The sequence below is a fragment of the Eschrichtius robustus genome, chromosome 12, assembly GCF_028021215.1.
Source record: "Eschrichtius robustus isolate mEscRob2 chromosome 12, mEscRob2.pri, whole genome shotgun sequence".
In the NCBI taxonomy this organism is placed as follows: domain Eukaryota; kingdom Metazoa; phylum Chordata; class Mammalia; order Artiodactyla; family Eschrichtiidae; genus Eschrichtius; species Eschrichtius robustus.
Genome location: NC_090835.1, coordinates 79240903 through 79260375, shown reverse-complemented (window position 1 = coordinate 79260375; position 19473 = coordinate 79240903). Strand labels below are relative to the sequence as shown.

Sequence of the window (19473 nt, the reverse complement as noted above, 5' to 3'; positions counted from 1 at the left end):
TGTAAGACAATGTATACATCATTTAGAAAGGAAGGTGTTTAGTTTTGTATATTGAAGAACCTTCCCCCTGGCTTTATGAAGTTTATTCATATAAACAGGAAGAAAAGCATGCTTCCTACGAATACGTTATGTGAAAAGGAATGCAGCCGTCTTTGAACTATTCAGGAATGCTGGGAGGGCTGCACGGTCTGGTAGAATGATAAGTCACGTGTATTTTGCATTTTTTAGGAGCCACTTTACAAAAAGTAAGTTGATAAAATGAATTGCAGTAATACATTTGACTTAACCCAACAGATCTAAAATCTTAGCATTTCAAGATGTAATTTATGTAAACTTCTTAATGAGATATTTTACATTCCTTTTTTTAAAAATACTAAGTGTTCACAATCTAGTGTGTGTTTTACACCACAAGTACCCAGCACATTTCCAGGGCTAAGGAGCCACATGTATCTAGAAGCTACTACACCGGGAAACACATATTTAAAGCATAAATCAGAGATAAATGCGTTCTGCTATTCTGCTTCCTTTCTCTATATGAACAGCAGGGTAGGAAAATGAATTAAAACAGGCCTGTACCACATCATCCGGGCTGGTCTTTGCAGAGATGCTTACATATATGGGAGGTGTAGGGGGCATAAATCCGTAAGGCCCCAAATACTTCTCTTCCATATAACTCCTGCCCCTCCAAGCTGGCCTGAAAGCCACACTGTTATAAACTGTCCTTGGAGATTACTGACAAGCACGGGGTATCAGCCCCAGAAAATTGCAGCTTCGCGTCTTTCCCAGAAAGGAGGAAAGGCCGGGAGATACGCATCAGCCTTCTTTCTTGGAGGACGAGTTACTGTCTCATTGGTGTGGCGTAGCAGAAAGAACACGGCTCCCGGAACAGAAAGACACCTTTCCTCACTCCCCTGGGCCTTTCACTAAAGTTCTCTGGTCCTTGGTTTGCTCATCTGAAAAATAGGGATCATTCTAATTACCTCTCAAGGCTGTTGTCAGGCCCCAAAACCATAGTTTATAGGAACATGTTTTGGAAACTAAGTATCATGCAAATAATAGATTATTTCCATTATCTCTTTGAAAGACAGAGAGAGGCTGACCACAGGGGAGCTTTGGGGAGGGGATAGTAAGCTCTGATGACCCTAGTGAGAGGCCAGGGGCATTCTAAGCCTGGGTGTCGAGGGTCATCAGGAGAGCCCTGAATTAGGATGGGTAGGGCACGCTTCATCCGGTACCCATGAGGGAGTGAGATGGCACTCAACAAATGGTTGACTTTGAAGATTTCCTTCAAGCTAATCCTATATGTGACAAGATGATTTTTCTTAAGAGGCCCAAAGCACACATGCTGGTTGGCAGTCTTTGGACAATGTTGCCCCAAAACATGCCTTTACATTGACCTTCTGCGCTTCCCAAAAGGGTCCAGTGCCTCTTCTGGAGTCCCGGGCGTGACTCAGCCCCTGGCACACACAGCCCAGTGGGCATATATTGGGCCTCTGTTGCCCAACAGTGTAGGGAGGACCATCAGAGGCCCAGGCCTGCCCCACGACCCCAGGTGCCTTCAGAACCCTCCTGCAGGTGGGGACCCCCTGGAGCTCAACTTCCAGCTGTGACTACTCCAGGGCCCTTAGAGCTCAGGTCCCAGAGGATGAAAGTCTGGGGAAGTGGGAGAGCCTGTGATGTGTGGGTCCCCAGGGGAGGCCTGCTCTGAGCACTGTCTCCCCGGTTTCAAATGCGCCCACGTGGCAGACTTCAGGCACCCTTCCTTCCCGGAGAAGCAGCGTCGCTCACAGGCCACCTGTCCCTCTGGAGGCTCATTGCAAACCGTCCCGTATCTCTGCCGGTGTCAAGCGGTGGCCAAGAGAAGAGAATGGAATTGCCCCCTGGGCCAGGCCTGTGACATAGCCCCCCCACCCCAGTACCCCCATCCATGGTACTGAAGGAGTGAGGTGACGATGAAGGCCCTGATTACTTCCCATTTACCAACCTCACCACCCCACCTTTCCTTATGTCCGGGTAGACAGATGTCTAAGTTTATCCTCTGGCACATTCTAGAGAGGAAACAATTTTCATGACTCTATTCTTAGTGAATATGGAGCAGACAGAAAAAGAAAGAAGAAAAGATGGGCACGATTACAAAAGCCCGCCCTGTGCCAGACCCCTGTTATTGGTCTCCGAATACTATTTTCCCATGTGGGCTGTGTGTGGTCTACATACAGGCATCTTGTCTACTTTTAGAATAATAATCTAGACATCTATTCTTTCCGTTTCACCTGTAAACTTTGAGATGAAGAGTTGAAAGGTCATGAGTGTTCCCCCTGCAAGAATGGGCCAAGGATGGGGGTTACTCAAGTCCGTTCCCACTCCAGGGTTTTTATTTTTTAATGCGGAGCCAAGTCCCAAAGGAAGTATGCTGGTGACTCTTAGAAACTAAATAGAACAAACCCAGGAGTCCAGAAAAAAAAAAAAAAAAAAAAAAAAAGGCTTTTTCTCAGCATGAAAAGAAACAGGAACTGATTGGGCAAGTCCTGGGCAGACTGCTGTCACAGCCCACTTCCCAGGATCCAGGGATGACTCCGGGCCCCGCCTTCTTGGGAACTAATTTTAATGGGTACCATCCTCGGTCCTCCATCCTGCCAAATAGCCCCAACCTCCAGCAGCGGTGGCAAGAGGCGTTTGGTTTTGATTAACCGAGGAAATTCGTACATCCCTTTACTGCTTTTCTGGAACTGTGAGCGCTTCCCATGCCCAGAGGCGCTCTGTTCACAGCTGTCCTGGTCAGGGCAGTCCTGACGGGATGGCCAGCTGGGCTGATGAGTGACAGTTGGCCTCCAAGCTCCGGCTCCTCCCCAGCAGCCCGCCAGCTTCTCCTGAGGCTTGATCGCCACCTGGTGGTCATTAGAGGAAGCGCCTCCCTGAGCCCCTTGACAGAACCTCAAAGGTGTGCAGCTACTGTGGACCCGTGGATGAGAGCCTGGAGGGCAGCGTGCAGAGGACAAATAACTCGAGACTGTGAACAGAATGGCAGAAACCAGGCACGAAAGAATCACTCTCTGTCCCCACCTCCTAACACTTCTATATCAATACTATGATCCTTGCAGGAGGAAAAGAAATGATGTAGAAAGAGATGCCAAGGTATGGGGAGAGCCAGCATTCCAGGCACATAGTTCCAGTAGGTGTGATGGGTTTACTGGCAGGTGTACATTTCTGCGAGATACTAGCCAGGATAGCCCCCTCCTTCTGTTTTTTCTCCTTCCTCACGGACAGAATCTTATTTATAGATCTAAAGGCAAAGCTAAAAGCAGCCCCGGAAATCACCCAGTCACCCCATTCCAGACAGGAGTGTGGAAGGTAGTTTGAGAAATAAAAATGGGTGCCTTCCATGCTTCACAGGGCCTTCACACTTGCCCATCAATGCACCTTCAAGAGGATGAGCCAGGATGGTCTTATTCCCTTTTCTCATTCACCCACAGGAACCTACTGCTGGGCTGGGCTTTCATTTTCAATCTGTGTTGAATCCGCAGCTGTCCTAGGGCTAAGTGACACACCAGCCAGCAGCTGGTAAGTTTCTAGTCTAGTCTCCAGACACACGATGAAGAGGAGGCTGCAGGCTCTGCCAGCTGAAGTGTGATCCAAGAAGATTCAGGAGAAGTAAACAGTACCATTGCCGAAAGGGCTGGCCCTTAGGGCAGAGGGGCAAGCTGACCTGGCCTTGCATAAGAGGCAGATGACTTCTGACTGCGGGAGAGTGTCATATGCCTGGGATATTACTCATACCCTCAGTATAGCTCTCAGCCTTTCTCCCTTACATGGGACACCCCTCTAACAGAAAACAAAATCACAAGGAGAGATGAGGCTTAACATGTGCTAGGCTCCAGGAGAGGGACACAGCAAATGACATGAAATTTACCCTCCACTGAAAATGACTGTTAACTATCTATGTTAACTAACATTTATTGAGTTCTTACCATGTGTTTGTGTCCTAGAATCTCATTTAAGCCTGACAACAACCCCTTCTAGGGTTGAGTAAATATTCTTTTTCTCTTTATTTTACAGATGAATAAACTAAGCACAGAGAGGTTAATCCCTTGCCCAGGGTCACACAGTTCAAGAATGATAGAGTCAGGTGTTGAATGCAGAATGTCTGACCTAGAATGTGTGCACGTCACCACCACACTCTGCCGCTTCCCTGGGATGCACGCAGACTCCCATGGCAGGGAGAGCTCTGAGCACAGAAAATGAGAGAGGGACAACGTGGTGACGGAAAGGATGGAGAAGTTAAGGCATCTCCAACCTTAATCCTGCTTTATAATTTCATCTCAGGGCAGCCCAGAGCATAATGACCAGTGTTCTGGGCAAACATGGAACTACTTCCTTTTCTGGTCTCTGATGGAGCGTGAAAGGATGCCAGCTATGTTGCTTTATTGAAGGTAGAGTTGCTCCGCCGTGGGAAATAGCTACATTGACCCTGGATGAAGCCATGAAATGGAGCTTTTGACTTTGCCACATGTTGCCCTGTCAGTAACCGAACTCCTAAGTGTTTGTGGCCCACAGTCTGCCCTTACCTGTCTGGGGGAATCTATCAAAGCACCTCCATGCCATCCAGACATTTTTAGCCTGTGTCCCAGTGTTCTCAGGACCACATTAGCTGGCAGATACTTTAGGGCAATAATTAATTTTAATCCATCCACAAATAACTTACTTAAATTTCATAAAGGCCTCTCAGACACACCAACACAAAGGCATGTTAGCAATTTGGGGGCAGTTATGCCTTCTGGCTCTCTTCAAATTACATGCCATAGGACATGGCTAATACTTTGCAGTTCTACTTTGTTTCTTATATTTACCTCTTTCAGATTTCATAATAACTCTCAAATTAGAAGCCAATACTTGGAAATGATAAAAGATTTATCTAAAGACACAGATAATTAGAACCAATTAAATAAAAAAGAAAGTAGATCCCCCCATTAGCCAACTGGTCGACTCCCCAAAGGGAGAGTACCTGCCATTTTAATCTTTACTCTTCATGCAAAAGAGTTTCCATGGAGTTCCACTGACCAGTGGTACTATTTTTATTCTTGCCACAGACAGAGCAAGCATTCTCAGAATGCTGGATGCCATTTAGACACATAGGAGGAAAATAACGATTTCCTAGGGATGATGTGTATTCCCGAGGCTGTGTCGGAACACAGGTGGACCAACTGACATTGGTCCTAATCAACTTGGCTACATCGTGATTTCCCGTGTGATGGGCAGACTGAAGCAGCAGCTGATTTGCTACTTGGATTATTTGAATTCTCGGCTTCAGTTTGCAGCATTAACACATTGTGTTGTTCGTTAGTGTTGACTGACAGCCGATTTGGTTGCGTAAAAGTGGTGGGGAAGAGCTTGCGTTCTGGAGCCAGACCTTCTGCTTTCCAATGGTCAGCCCAGCATGTCTTAGCTTTGTGACCTTGGGTAAAGTCTCTTGTGACTCTGTTTCCACAACACAAAAGGGGATAATAACTGGGCAGGTCTAACAGATTATTGTGAAGAGTTGCTTCTTATAAAGCCCCCAGAAGAGTATCTGGCACACAGTGACTGTTGAATGAAGTTAGCCATGATTATTTCGTATCAAACCGTGTGTATGTGTTTAGAAATTATACACACACAGGAGAGAGAACCCAGATTTAGATACAATCTCTACTCAGGATCAAAATACATACACCCTCCACATTTTTGCATTTAATTCATCATTAGGAGTTTTTGAAAGTAACCCTGAAGATACTTGACATCCAATATCATCATTTTGCCAAGGTTTGACTTTAAAATCATGCCCATTATGAAGCCAGAAAGGAAGAATAAGTCACTGAGCAAATAAGAGAGGCTGATTAACTCACCAGCATGTGCATCTCAATTCAAGTTTATAATCTTAATGTAATATAAGATTTTATTTAATCCTTAGACTCATCCCCGTTATTTCCTCTCTTTACAGATGAGCCAATTATGTGCTGCAGCAGTTGAGTCACTTAAAGATCTCTCTGTTACAAATAATGAAACCACAACTCAAACTAGTTGAAGCAGGCATGGACATTTATTAGCTCCTGTAACTGGGGAAGATACTGGATTGGTACACCTTCAGGCTCAGCTGGATTCAGGGGCTCAAACAATGCTCTCAGAGTTCTTTTTCTCCCTTTGTGGCTTTGTCTCCCTCTGTGTATTTATTTCATTCCAAGACAGATCTTCGAGGAAAGAAATCTATGGGGCTTATGAATCGGAGGCTCAGATCTAAAAGGAAGAGAAACTCTTTTCTTCCCCATCAGTACATGTGTCTACAGCAGAGCAAGGAATTGTGATTGACTTAGCCTGAGTCATGTGCCGACCCCATAGAAACCATCTTAACCATGAGGACTACGTTTTCTGTGAGCAACACAGATTCAAAATAATGGCCACTTAAAATTCAAGTTTATTTCTCTAGCCAAAAAAGCATGTAGGTAAGCAGTCCAAGACTGGTATGGCAGGCTCGGATCCACGTAGTTCTCAGGGATTCAGTACTTCCTGTCTTTTTGTTCTCCCCTTCCCAGGGTACCACGTAGCCCCACATGGCAGGATAAAGAACAGGGTGGGGGAAGCATGAGACATTTTCAGACTTTCAAACTACTCTGATTCAGCCCCACTACATAAGACCAAGGAATCCAAGTACCCGCATACAGAGAGGGCTTCCCAGTTTTTCACATTGCTCATCTAAATCCCAAATCCCACACTGCCTAAGGATGTGATATGCTTATTTCTCTATCCACCTCCCCATGACAGATGCCTACTCATCCATCAACACCTCAACTCCTCAAAAGAATAAAGTATCTGCTAATCCTCCTGGTACGATGGAGAACTTCAGGCTCAGAGAAAAGCTAATACACTGTCTGGTCTATGATGAGCCAGATCCCTAATCAATCATGCAATCAACAGGGATGACCATACATCATCAATGGAGATGAACCAAGATGGTGGGTATGGTGCTGGTGCTGAGAAATATGTTTTACCCTCAGCCTGGTACCTCCTCATCATTGTTTTAGCAGTTTTCATTTCTAATACTAGATCAAAATTCTAAGTTACCCTTGAAATTTGGGCTTCTGCTTCCTTCAGAGAGAACTCAGGTGTACAGGAAATGTCGTGCTCTGTTTAGGATGGGGCCTCTCCTCTGAGCTGGACCAGATCTAAGCCAGGCATGGCCCAGAGCACATTTCCTTCTAATAAAACAAGAGAAAAACAATAGCAGCAACCACAGTGCCTGGAGCTCCCTTCTAAGGAAAGACACAGGGGTGTGGAGGGAACGCCTTCTCCAAGCCCAGCCTTAAAGTCAGTTGTGGATTTGCAGGGCTGTGAAGCATGTAGAGAAGCAAAGCTGGAGGTTATTTCCAATTTGGTCTTTGGAGATGAAGACTGGCTGGGTGGCCGGGTAGCTTCTCATCTACTCTGAAAATTAAACAGCACACTTTGCATATGTTTTTAACTCTACCTTCTTATCCATAATCCCATTTTATTACTCTGTAACCCTGTAGATGTTAAAGTGGGCTGGGAGGAGGTAGTCAACTATTACTTCCGTTTGACAGATTAGGAAACAAAGACCAAGAGCATGAGTGATTTTACGACAATTGCAGAGCTGGTTAGATGGCCCATCCAGGCCTGCAGCCAGGGATCCTGACGTCCAGACCTCTTTTCCGTCCACTAAAGCAGCAGTTCTCAGCACCAGCATCACCTGGGCACCTGCTAGAAGTGCAAATTCTTAGACCCTACCCCAGATCTACTGAATCAGAAATTCTCGGGGTGGTGCCTACGATCTGTGTTTTAACCAGCTCTCCAGGGGATACTGATGCACCTCAGGCTGGAGAGTCAGTGCTGGGGGTTGAGGTTTCACCTGTTCCAAACTCTTCTCACACCTTTGCATTAAAGGGACTCTTCTTAACCCCTCGCGTTTGTTTCCAGAGTGGTCATGAAGTATGTACTTAGAAAGCTGGTAACCTAAAGCCTGGACCATTCAGGCTCCTTGAAAGATTTTCTTTTAGTAAACTTCTAGAGCCAGCTCTCTGTGGGGCTTGTGCTGATTGGGGATGGACACCTCAGCTTTCCTTCTTACTTGATCTCTCTTGGAACTTTCTTGCCTCGGGTAGTTTTGTCTCCTAGGAACCACGGAAAGAAAGTGTGTCTACAAATACTTCCCTTAAATTCTCTTCTACCTGATACTTTCAATTTGTTAATAATTTTATACACGAACAGGATATAAATATACTTTATTTTTAAAATATTTTATTTATTTGTTTTTATTTTTGGCTCCGTTGTGTCTTAGTTGAGGCACGTGGAATCTTTGTTGCAGTGCGCGGGCTTCTCTCTAGTTGTGGCGCGCGGGCTCCGGAGTGCATGGGCTCTGTAGCTGTGGCGCGTGGGCTCAGTAGTTGCAGCACGTGGGCTTAGTTGCCCCGTGGCATGTGGGATCTTAGTTCCCCGACCAGGGATCTCACCCGCATCCCCTGCATTGGAAGGCGGATTCTTTACCAGTGGTCCACCAGGGAAGTCCCTTAAAATGTACTTTAAAATTTAAAAAGATCTGAGAAAGAGTTTTTGGATGATTCTCCCCCTCCATACACACACATACACACACACACACACACACACACACACACACACAAATTCATATGCAATTCTGAACACCTTGAAGGTACTGACGAAATAGTTGTTGAATTTATTAAAGACTTTCCCTTAGAATCAGAGGAGGAAAGCAAATGCTGCTGCTAGGAGGAATCTTTATTTGAAATTCTTTAACACACAAGACCCTAAAAGAATAATAAACCTATTGTGTCTGATGGAAAACAGGTATTTGAGTGTTTGATTCTAGTACAAAAAACATATGCACTTCATTGTATACATCTTACTTGCAGTAGAAAGGAGAGAGTTTCTATATCTTAGTTATTCATTCAATTACTGGCTCATTTATTCATTTTTACTGAGTGACCATGCATGCCGGGCCAGGCAGACTCCCAGGCACTGGGCTAACACAGTAAAGGTGGGTCTGCCCACGTAGAGCTTACGGTCTACAGGAAAGACAGTCTATTAAACAAGGGATTTACAACTAAGGGATAAGAGTGTCATCACAGGACACACTAGATACATTTGGAGCACAGAGCAGGGTAACAGAACCATGTGAGGGTGGGGACAGGAAAACCGTAAGGGTCACACAAGAGGCTGGAGGCAAAGCAAGGTCGACGGAAGCTGCCCCAAACTGCAATGAGCACGGGAAGGAAAGGGAGGGCCCAAGGGCAGGAGGTGCTTCTGCAGCCTAGCTGATGTCAACGGGCATCACTGCCTGGCCTTTGGCGAAGGATGGAGATGATGGTGAAGGTCAAGAAAACCATGCTGGCCGTGCCTCCGATCATCAGGCCCAAGAGGCTGCCGTGCACCTGCATGGCCTGACATCGCTCCCCAGTGTAGAAGAAGGCGTGACCAGAGACGCACCTGGGGAGACAGGACACAGGGGCATGTGGGAACCACCTGAGCCCCAAGGGCTTCCTGACAACAAGACCAACACAGCAACAATGGCAGGGGACACTCAGCAGTTACACGCACCTGGCCTCGTTCAAAGTGCTTTACACAAGTCAATTAATTTAATCCTGGAACAAGCCTTTGAGGTGGTGGTTATTACCAGGCCATTCTCATCATCCTTATCTTACAGAAGAGTTATAATTTGCTCAAGGCCACGCAGTTAGTGGGTGTCTCACTCTTGAAGTCTAATCTCTGAAGGTCTGTCTCCAGACCCTGTCCTCTTGGCTACCATATGCAAAGTTCAGGAGGAAGGTTTGGGACACTTAAAGAATGTATTTCCTGACACACAGTAGTAACGGTTCAGCAAACTCCACCAACAGATGCTGAGATTAGTGGGTGAGGGTTGAGGAAAGGTAAGATGTCTGCATGGTCTCCGAGTGTCTCTCCCAAGACATGTGTTAATTAAAGAGTGAGGAATGGTAACTTCTCAGGAGAGAGGGCTGGCAGACACCCTCTTGGCCAGAGGACAAGGTTAACATCACCGGTAATAACATATAGTGACATCCGGTACCGCTCACATGACACACTGAGAAGGTCATATCACGTCTTGGTTCTTCTTACCCAAAATGTACAACCTCAATATAATCATGAGAAGACATCAGATAAACTCAAATTGAGGAACAATTTGTAAAATAACTGATCAACGCTCTTCAAAAGTATCAAGATAATGAAAGACAAGACCAACGACCCGCTCAGGATTGAAGGAGCTAAGGAGACATGAAAACTAAACGGAACACGGGGTCCTGAATTGGATCCTGGAACAGAAAAAGTGCATTGGTGGAAAAACTGGGGAAATCTGGATAAGGTGTGTCATTTAGTTAATACTATTTTTAATAGTATTTACCTTTGTTAATGCTCATTTCTTGCCTTTGCTAATGTACAACGGTTATGTAAGATGTTGACTTTAGGGTACGGGGAACTCTGTTGCATTTTTGAAATGTATCTGTAAATCTAAAATTATTTCAAAATAAAAGTTTAAAAAAGAAAGAACGAAGTGGAGATCAGAAAGAGCTGAGAAGAAATGTAGATGTTTTGAGCCAAGCAGACCGGCTCCCACATCTGCTACTATTCTATCAAATGAAACTGAGGCTTCTGTCATCACATACATCCTTTTATGAAATATTTTATGTGAATAACACACATTATAAAAAGAACTATTAAATATAGCAAACCGTGCAGACAGACAGACCTGGATTGCAAGTCTAAGCTCCAGCATTTACTATCTGGGTAATTTCAGACAAATTACTTACTGCTCTAAGCTTCGAATTTCTTATGCCCTAAACGGGGATAAGAAGGGCCTTTATGTCACAGGGTGGCTGTGAGGAATAATTTAGATCATGAATGCGTACTGCTCGGGGGAGCACGTGACACGTAGCAAGCAGCCCCCAAATATCAGATATTCTTCTTCTTATTATTGAAAACGTAAATATGATAATAGTACAATTGAACTAATGGACAATAGAAATAATAATTAATAGCAGTAATAACATTTACAGTCAGGGAAGGTTTAAGCTTGGTCCTGAGTCCCTGTGGTGGAGCCTTGATGCTGTAAGCTCTGGGTCGGGACTTCCCTGGTGGTGCAGTGGATAAGACTCCACGCTCCCATTGCAGGGGGCCCAGGTTTGGGCCCACATGCATGCCACTAGATCCCAGGGGGCCCAGGTTTGATCCCTGGTCAGGGAACTAGATCCCACATGCATGCCACTAAGAGTTCGCATGCCATAACTAAGGAGTCTGCAAGCTTCAACTAAGGAACCCACCTCCCACAACTAAGACCCGGTACAACCAAATAAATATATAAATAAATAGATATTAAAAAAAAGAATAAAAAGCTCTGGGTCATTTTTGAGCCCTGCAGTGGAGTTCAAAATCCCAACAACATTCAAGATGCTGTTGACAATGTCCCAGAGGTAGCAAAGGGATACACGTGCAGAGACAGGAGATTTGGGGCTCTTCTGCTCTGGCAGGACCCCTGCTCTGCCCTCTGATTCCAGGCACGGCTTTGTGGAGTCAAGGACCGACACGGTTGACCATCTGATGGCGTGGATGCCCTGACCTGAGAACTGTGCCTTTTAGCAGGGTAAGCAGACATAGGGCTCCCCTCTGCCGACCCACACCTGCCGCCCCAGGCCACAGAGCCTACCTGCAGCTCGCCATCCCCTTCACGTTCACACAGATGCCTTCGTTTTGACAAGGGTTCGGGTCACATGGGTCTCTGAAGTACTGTGGCCAGTTGTGGTCCTCCATGGGGCCCGCGTTGTCCACCGACCGCTTCTGTCGGCTGCGCTGCCCCTGGTCCAGGCCGCCCAGTAGGGCTTTCTCTAAGGAGGCCTTTCCCGAACCTTCTTCTGAAGCCGGCTGCTCCTGGCCTTGGAGAACGAGGCTTTGGGGGATCAGCCTGCTGTCTTTAATGTGAACTTCAGTCTGGTTAAGGTGGGTGATATCTCGAGGAAAGAGACAAAGGGTGGTGAGGAAGATATATGATTAAATCTGACAATAATTCACTTCCACTCCTGGAGAAAGCTCCCTGGGCTGCCTCTACCCTTCTTGGTCGTCACCTTTAGTGACATAGAAAAGTGGCGTTGAATCCAGCGGATTTTCATAATGCCAGCTATTTTATAGATTGATTATTTTTTATTGAAGTATAGTTGACTTAAAATATTATATTAGTTTTAAGGTGTATAAATAGTTGTTTGACATTTTTATAGATTACACTTCATACAAAGTTATTATAAAATATTGACTATATTCCCTGTGCTGTACATTACATCGTCATAACTTATTTCATACATAGTAGTTTGTACCTCTTAATCCCCTGCCCCTGTTTTGTCCCTACCCCTACCCCTTTCCCCTCTGGTAACCACTAGTTTGTTCTCTGTATCTGTGAGTCTGTTTTATTTGTTCATTTGCTTTGTTTTTCAGATTCCACATGTAAGCAAAAACATACAGTATTTGTCTTTATCTATCTGACTTATTTCACGAAGCATAATGCCCCTCAGGTCCATCCATGTTGTTGCACATGGCAAGATTTCATTCTTTTTTTGCTATGTTTATGTTTAAAGTAGTCCAATCACGCTTTTATTTATTTAACTTGAGAAGAGAAGCATAAAGTGAGTATGGATAGACTGATTGAAACTAAATTGAAGTCAGAAAACTGTCACATTTGATAAGTTATACAAAAAGGTGACACTAAAATTTTAGTTTCTCCCCAGGACAGTTAAAATCAAGATGGGAGTCTTTGAATAAAAGAGTAAAATGTGGTTCTCTTAGAGCACATCTTTTTTTTTTTTTAACCTAGTTCCCCCAAAAGATCCCCACCTTCCATGAGATGCTTTAAAAAAATCCATGTAAAGTCAATAGAACACCCAGAACATAGCATTATTTATTTAGGAAAACCAGCAAAATACCTTCAAAGTCCACAAACATTATAAGGTCGTCATTTTTAAGAAAACTCCTCCTTTTCAGCATTTGGTGGGAGATGATAGCATCCCAGCCCCAGTCGATGCTTCTAAAACAGGCACAGTTGTTGTCATAGGACCCCGTGACAGACGGCCTGTCCCAGATGACGGAGCCATTTATTGCTGCAAAGTTACAGGTTACAGAAAAATCATGTTATCGCTTTACTTTTCACTTTCCATTTGTCTTTAATGAGTATAGACAGCTTTTTTTAAATTGAAGTATAGTTGATTTACAATGTGTTAATTTCTGCTGTACAGCAAAGTGATTCCGTTATATGTATATATACATTTTTTTTACTATTCTTTTCCATTACGGTTTATCATAGGATATTGAATGCAGTTCTCTGTGCTGTACAGTAGGACCTTGTTGTTTACCCATAAGAGCTTTGTTAATCAGAAAAAATGTGTTGGAAAAAAATCAGGTTATTTACTCTTTCCAGGACAATTAAAACTGAGAATTGGGAGGGGGGTGGAGCAGAGAACCAGCCCTGTGGAGGGCCACTGTCCACTACTGAGTGACTTCTCAATGAAGGGGAAGAGAGAGCTATAGCTTCTTCCTTTTAAGTTTTAAGTCTCTTCTTTTGAAAAAAAAACAGTTTGCCCATTCCTTTATTCATACTGACATACTGACAATGAGTAATATTTTAGGACTCAGTGCATTAGTTCTGCACAGAGACTCGCAAATTCTGAGTATTTGATAAATGATTACCTGGATCTGTCTTCTCGGACTGAGCTCAGTGAGGCAGGAACTGCCCAGTTTGCTTGTATTCTAAGGAGCTGGCACAGAGCTTGGCACCTTGCAAGCCCTTACTTAGATGCTTGATGGATGAATTCAGGAAAGAGAGAGAGATAAGATGACGCTGAAAATTTTCACTTACATAGAAAACAAACTTCTGGTTACCAAAGCGGAAAGGGGATGGGAGGGATAAATTAGGAGTTTGGGATCAGCAGATGCAAACTACTGTATATAAAATAGATAAACAACAAAGTCCTACTGAATGGCACAAGGAACTGTATTCAATAGCCTGTAATAAACCATAATGGAAAAGAATACGAAAAAGAATATATATGTATATCTGAATCACTTTTCTGTACACCAGAAACTAACACAACATTGTAAATCAACTACACTTCAATGAAAGAAGAAAGAAACAAGAACATTTTAATTTAATGCTCCAACATGACATTGCTGTAGATGTGCCCAAGGAGGAAATGTGAGGGGAAAGTTAATCTCTCCTATACAGATGAGAACTGTGTCTGTTGGCCCTTCCAGGTGGAGGGGCGGGTCTTCTAGCCACCTACCTGTAGATGTCTGGGACTTGGAGGTAGTGAACACCATGCTGGAGGACATTCTCTTCCTGACATCGGGTTCCTGGTCAAGTATTGTCATTATCACCTGTCTGTTCTCCACTGGCCACCCCAGGACAGCATCATTCTCTCCACTGCACAGGTGAAAGGCAAGTCCCAAGTACCCAGAGCTCTCGGAGCCCGTTCTGCCATGAGGGTACAAGGTCAACCCCAAACCGTAGCCCTCTGAATTGTAGAATCGAGGGCTCTGAAGCTTGTCCCCTTTAACCGTGTTCTGCAGGACTTGAGAGAATTTCCGGACCGTCCAAACCCCTGTGGGGCATGGGGTTTCTGTCAAAGTGATGTCATCCAGGTAAATTCCCCCACTCGAGTTCTGGGGGTCACCCTTTGTGCCCTGGAAAAGGTAGCGAAACTTCTTTTCCTCTCTTAGTGTAACATGGGCAATTTTCCAATTTTGGTCAAAATCTCCTGAGGACAGAGAATAAAATTGGTGACAACTGTGACCAACATTTCTGGAGCACTTACTTGGAGCCTCGTACTGTGGCAGGTGCTTTACATGAACGATCTCATGTAATCTTCACAACAAACACAGGAGAGAAGAACTGCTATAAACTTGTTAAGGAACTTTTCCAAAGTCACATATCTAGTATGGGAAAATAGCTAAAAAAGAAAAAAAAAAAAAAAGACACACTCTGATTTATCATAAAAGTCTTAATCATGAATCTGTTTTCCATTATTATTCCATTCTGCAGGTTCTGGGCTTTCCCATGGGCTTGTTGGTATAAATGCACCCCACCCCCTTAATGTTAGCACTGAATGCGCAAGTATTGGGCTGAACCATATAAAACAGACCTTTGATAAGTCAAAAGTCTAACAATGGCAATTTCATATGTCCATATTTACAGTCCTTGGTAACACAGCAAATTCTCAACTCTTAAACGGCACCTAGCTGTCATCCCTCTATTTGATAAAGATGCTCTGTAAATTTCAGCCAGAAAAGTGAACCCCTCAAAACCATTATTTGTAGCATTCTCTACCCACAGAGTGACCTGGGTAGAGACAATTTGGGCCCCCATTCTTCTGAGTAGCCTTTACTAAGGAAGCCTCAACCCTTCAAGAACAGCAACTTCTTCTAGAAGTACACAAAGAATGCTTCCTTTATCTCATTTTAATTGAGAAATTCTTTGTTGAATGGAAAACTAGAAAAACATGTCTCTCCTCTTCTATTTATGAACGAACCGCCACCACAATAAAAGAATGTAAGTACTTAGCTTTTATAACCCTGGATCTTGATTTTCAGCCAGATTACTCTCACAACCAACTAACTACCTTAGCATTTTAAGGTTTTCATGATCTTCTTATAGAAATACATAAAGCATCACTAAGGAATATATAAGTGATTTTAGTGAAGTTAATGTATACAAGTCGCTTGCTTGCCACCAACTTCACAAGTAGGTTTCAAGTTACCTCAGTGTATTAAATAATGGTATCGTTCAGTTTGCTGAAACAGATGCAGAAACACTTATGGTCCACTATTTAACCACTTCTCTCCAGCAGCATCAATTCCCGCTTCCCTTTTACCTTCCAGTCTCCACCTTTGAATCACCAATTTTCTCTATTCTGGCTTTCTCCAAAGCTCTAGTGAAAACTAGATTTTTATATTCTGATTGGCCTTCTTTTTTCTTTCCCTGATTGGCCTCTTACAATAGTATATGTCAACCTCACCTGAACCAGCAATTTCTGAATGGTTAAAACATCCATTGAGTGGTTAAAACATGCCAGGCATTATGCATTTCAAAGAGGCAGAAGGGAGGTGGAGGAAAGGAAGGAAGAGGAGACAGAGGAGGAAGAGTGGGAAGAATGACGAGCGGGAGGAGAGTGAAAAGGGAGAGGGAGGGGAAGGAGGAGAAACAGCACAATCCCCAATATGAAGCCCAATCAGTCCTCGCAGGATGCCTTTAAATACCTTGAAAGGTCTTCACCTTGACCAGCTTGCGAATGTTGCCCGTACTGTCATCCCTCTTGACCCAGACGATGAGTCTGTCTGAAGGACTTCCTGTCATTTTATAGAAAAACTGCAGGCATTGCTGCTTCCTCTTTGGGTAAAGAATCCGAGACTCCAACAGGGCTGCCTCCTCTGCTATCCCCAAGCTGGTATTGAAGTACATGAAGTAGCCGGCACCTATGGAGAGAGAACCCTAAAGTCCCATCTCTGGCCACAAATACCCCAGGGTGCCCTCAGCCCAGGCAAAGTGAAACAGTGAGCAACAGCCATCGTCCAGGCAACAAAGGCTAGAACTCTTCTGGGGAAAATAAAAAGGTTGTTTGTCAGTAAATATTCTGTCTGTCTCCATGGACAGAATTGCTGGTCAAAGTCACAGCTCTCCACTGCCTCCTTTGATTGCCTTTGTTCCCAAGGTTGTGAAATGTACACCTCTGACTTAATGAAATACAGGCTTTAAGCAAAGTTTATGGAATTTAGTGTCTGTGAGATGAATTCCATTTTCTTCATTAACTTCGTTGTTTAGAGATTCATTCCAAGGAAAAGAGCTGGCCACCCAGCTGTATAAGAAACTGTGGGATTCAAAGTTTTAGGAATTGGATTTTAAATATTCACAATGAGAAGGGTTCAGTTTCACCCTTTTGTAGCCTAATAACTGGGTGTACTATCAATAGTAAAGAATCACCTTTACTGTGTCCTAAGAAGGGGCATTCAAGGCATATTAGGGACCAACTGAGGATTTCTCCTGAATGTAAAGAAAGCCTTGGAAGAACACTAAGAAAGAGGGGATAAAGGGTCTACATTTATGCCAGAGGCTGGGTTTGCCCAACTCACGTATCTCAAAATTCTCTCCCCCAAAACAAGCAGGTGGCTAAACAAATACATCACTTGGAAAACCAGCACACTTTTTCAAAGTCAAGGGCAATGAACAATTCTTGCATATAAAGAAGTCATCTAAACTTACTCCAATACTCAACCTCTTACCAAATGCTCCACTCAAAACATTTCATCAAGTAAATATGAAGTGAGCATCTACAGTTCCAGGTACTTTGACAATATGAGTCCCTGCCTCACCCTGCCTCACATATGGGGCATGAGCAAGGATGTTTAAATAAGCTTTCCACAAAGCTGAAAAATACCATAATGCCTTTAATATATCATCAGGGTAAATTATATTCGCCGGTATGTTCTTCTCAATACTTTACCTTACTAGCCTTAGACTTTTGTGCCGTGAATTGCTGAGGGCTTGGGTTAAGGTAAACAATAGCTCACAGGGCTAAGAAGGTCTCCTGGTGATCCTTGCTCAGGAATTCCACCAGGTGAGTTCAGAAGTATGAAGTGCGAGTCCAATAACTCAAACTGAGGAGTCAGGAGACCTGAATTCTTGCCCTAGAGCTGCCACTAACTGGGTATTCATTCATCTCTCTGGGATTCAAGTGGGAAGTGGCTTCCATCCTTCGAGTTCTTTGAGTCTATGCATCTACCTGAATAAGGCAGTGCTCTCTAGCAGAGGAAACGCTGTCCCATTATGTGCCTCCTGTGGAAGAAGCATAATGGCTGGTCAAGTTAACCCGAGAAAGCTTTTCTAGTTACTTCTCTGGGCTGTGGTCCTTTCCTTTCCTACTGAAATGCTAGAATATTCTTTCAACAGACTCCTCTCACACGGAGATCACCTTTCTGTTTAGCTGGAACTTGCACGTTAGCCTAGCAGCAAGCCCACGGGAGAGATTAGATTAGAGGCTATGATGGAAATTTAAAGAGAACTTCAGGCGTAGATCACCCTTTGGAAACTGGAGATTACGTGTTTAATAATCTGATGTGTAACAGAGACTTTTGCCCTTTGCCAAGGCGCGAGGAAGAGTGGCAATTGTTGATAACCTCTGACATTCACCCTGGTGGCCTGGCATCTGGGTGATAAGCTGGGTCTCTTCTGTGAAGGAACTCCTAGCAACTCTCACACAGGCATGGACTAAGGGACTTGATGATAGTCCAGTCTTTAAAAGGCTATTATAATCTATAACCTCACCTGCTTCCAAATAGGGTTGGTACAATTTCAATGACAAGCACGTAATAAAAGGGTGTTAAGATAGAAATTGAAAAATAAATAGAACCTCTGGAGAGAAAGGGACGATGGGGGGAAAAAGTAGGGAGTAAGGCTGCTGGTCTGCCTTTGAAGATTCTATATGCATTATCTCCTTACATGCTCGCTGTGAAGGATCAATAGCTTGATGGTCAGAGAGGCTTACAAAAAGCCAAAAGACTTAAACAGCAACAACAACAAAAACAACTACCTGGGGTCACCATTAGCAAGTGGTGGAGCCAGATTTTAAACCCGGGTCTCTCCTGACTTTATGGCTTTTTCACTGCACAAACCATGTACAGGAACTATCTGAAGCTGTTCTCCAATATGGCAGCTACCAAACATATATGGCGATTGAGTACTTGAACTGTGGCCAGTCCAAAGTGAGATGCGCTGTAAGGATAAAACACACACCAGATTTCAAATACCTACTGTAAATAAGTGTGAAGTATCTCATTAATAGTTTTTACATTGATTGCACATTGAAATGTTAAGATTTTGGATATATGGGGTTAAGTATATTACTAAAGAGAATTTCCCTTGTTTCTTTTTTATGTGACTGTTAGAAAATTTTACACTACATATGTGGTGTGCACTGTAGTTCCACTGGAGGACACTGCTGTTAGAGACATTGCCCTACTTTACAAAGTCATATATATATACGTATTTGGCTGCACTGGGTCTTTGTTGCTGCCTGCAGGCTTTCTCTAGTTGTGGCGAGTGGGGGCTATTCTTTGTTACAGTGTGCAGGCTTCTCATTGCAGTGGCCCCTCTTGTTGAGGAGCAAGGGGTCTACACACGCAGGCTTCAGTAGTTGTGGCACGCGGGCTCAGTAGTTGTGGCTTGTGGGCTCTAGAGCACAAGCTCAGTAGTTGTGGCACACGGGCTTAGTTGCTCCGCGCCATGTGGGATTTTCCCAGACCAGGGATCGAATCCGTGTCCCCTGCATTGGCAGGCTGATTCCTAACCACAGCACCACCAGGGAAGTCCCACAGAGTCATATATTTTTTAAAATTAAAAAAAATTTTTATCGAAGTATAGTTGATTTACAGTGT

General features: G+C 44.0%; 1 protein-coding gene across 1 annotated transcript in view; it reads right to left on the bottom strand.

The window, feature by feature from the left end:
• Positions 1-2540: 2540 nt before the first annotated feature.
• The window catches only part of MEP1A (meprin A subunit alpha), a 34879-nt gene continuing 17946 nt past the window's right edge, over positions 2541-19473 (bottom strand). The window contains exons 10-17 of the mRNA XM_068559193.1: positions 16303-16518; positions 14331-14804; positions 12978-13151; positions 11714-12014; positions 9332-9483; positions 7624-7740; positions 5350-5472; positions 2541-3007 (exon numbers count right to left, since the gene is read on the bottom strand). Coding sequence (XP_068415294.1) covers positions 2541-3007; positions 5350-5472; positions 7624-7740; positions 9332-9483; positions 11714-12014; positions 12978-13151; positions 14331-14804; positions 16303-16518 — 2024 coding nt within the window. The remainder of the gene's footprint in view (positions 3008-5349; positions 5473-7623; positions 7741-9331; positions 9484-11713; positions 12015-12977; positions 13152-14330; positions 14805-16302; positions 16519-19473) is intronic.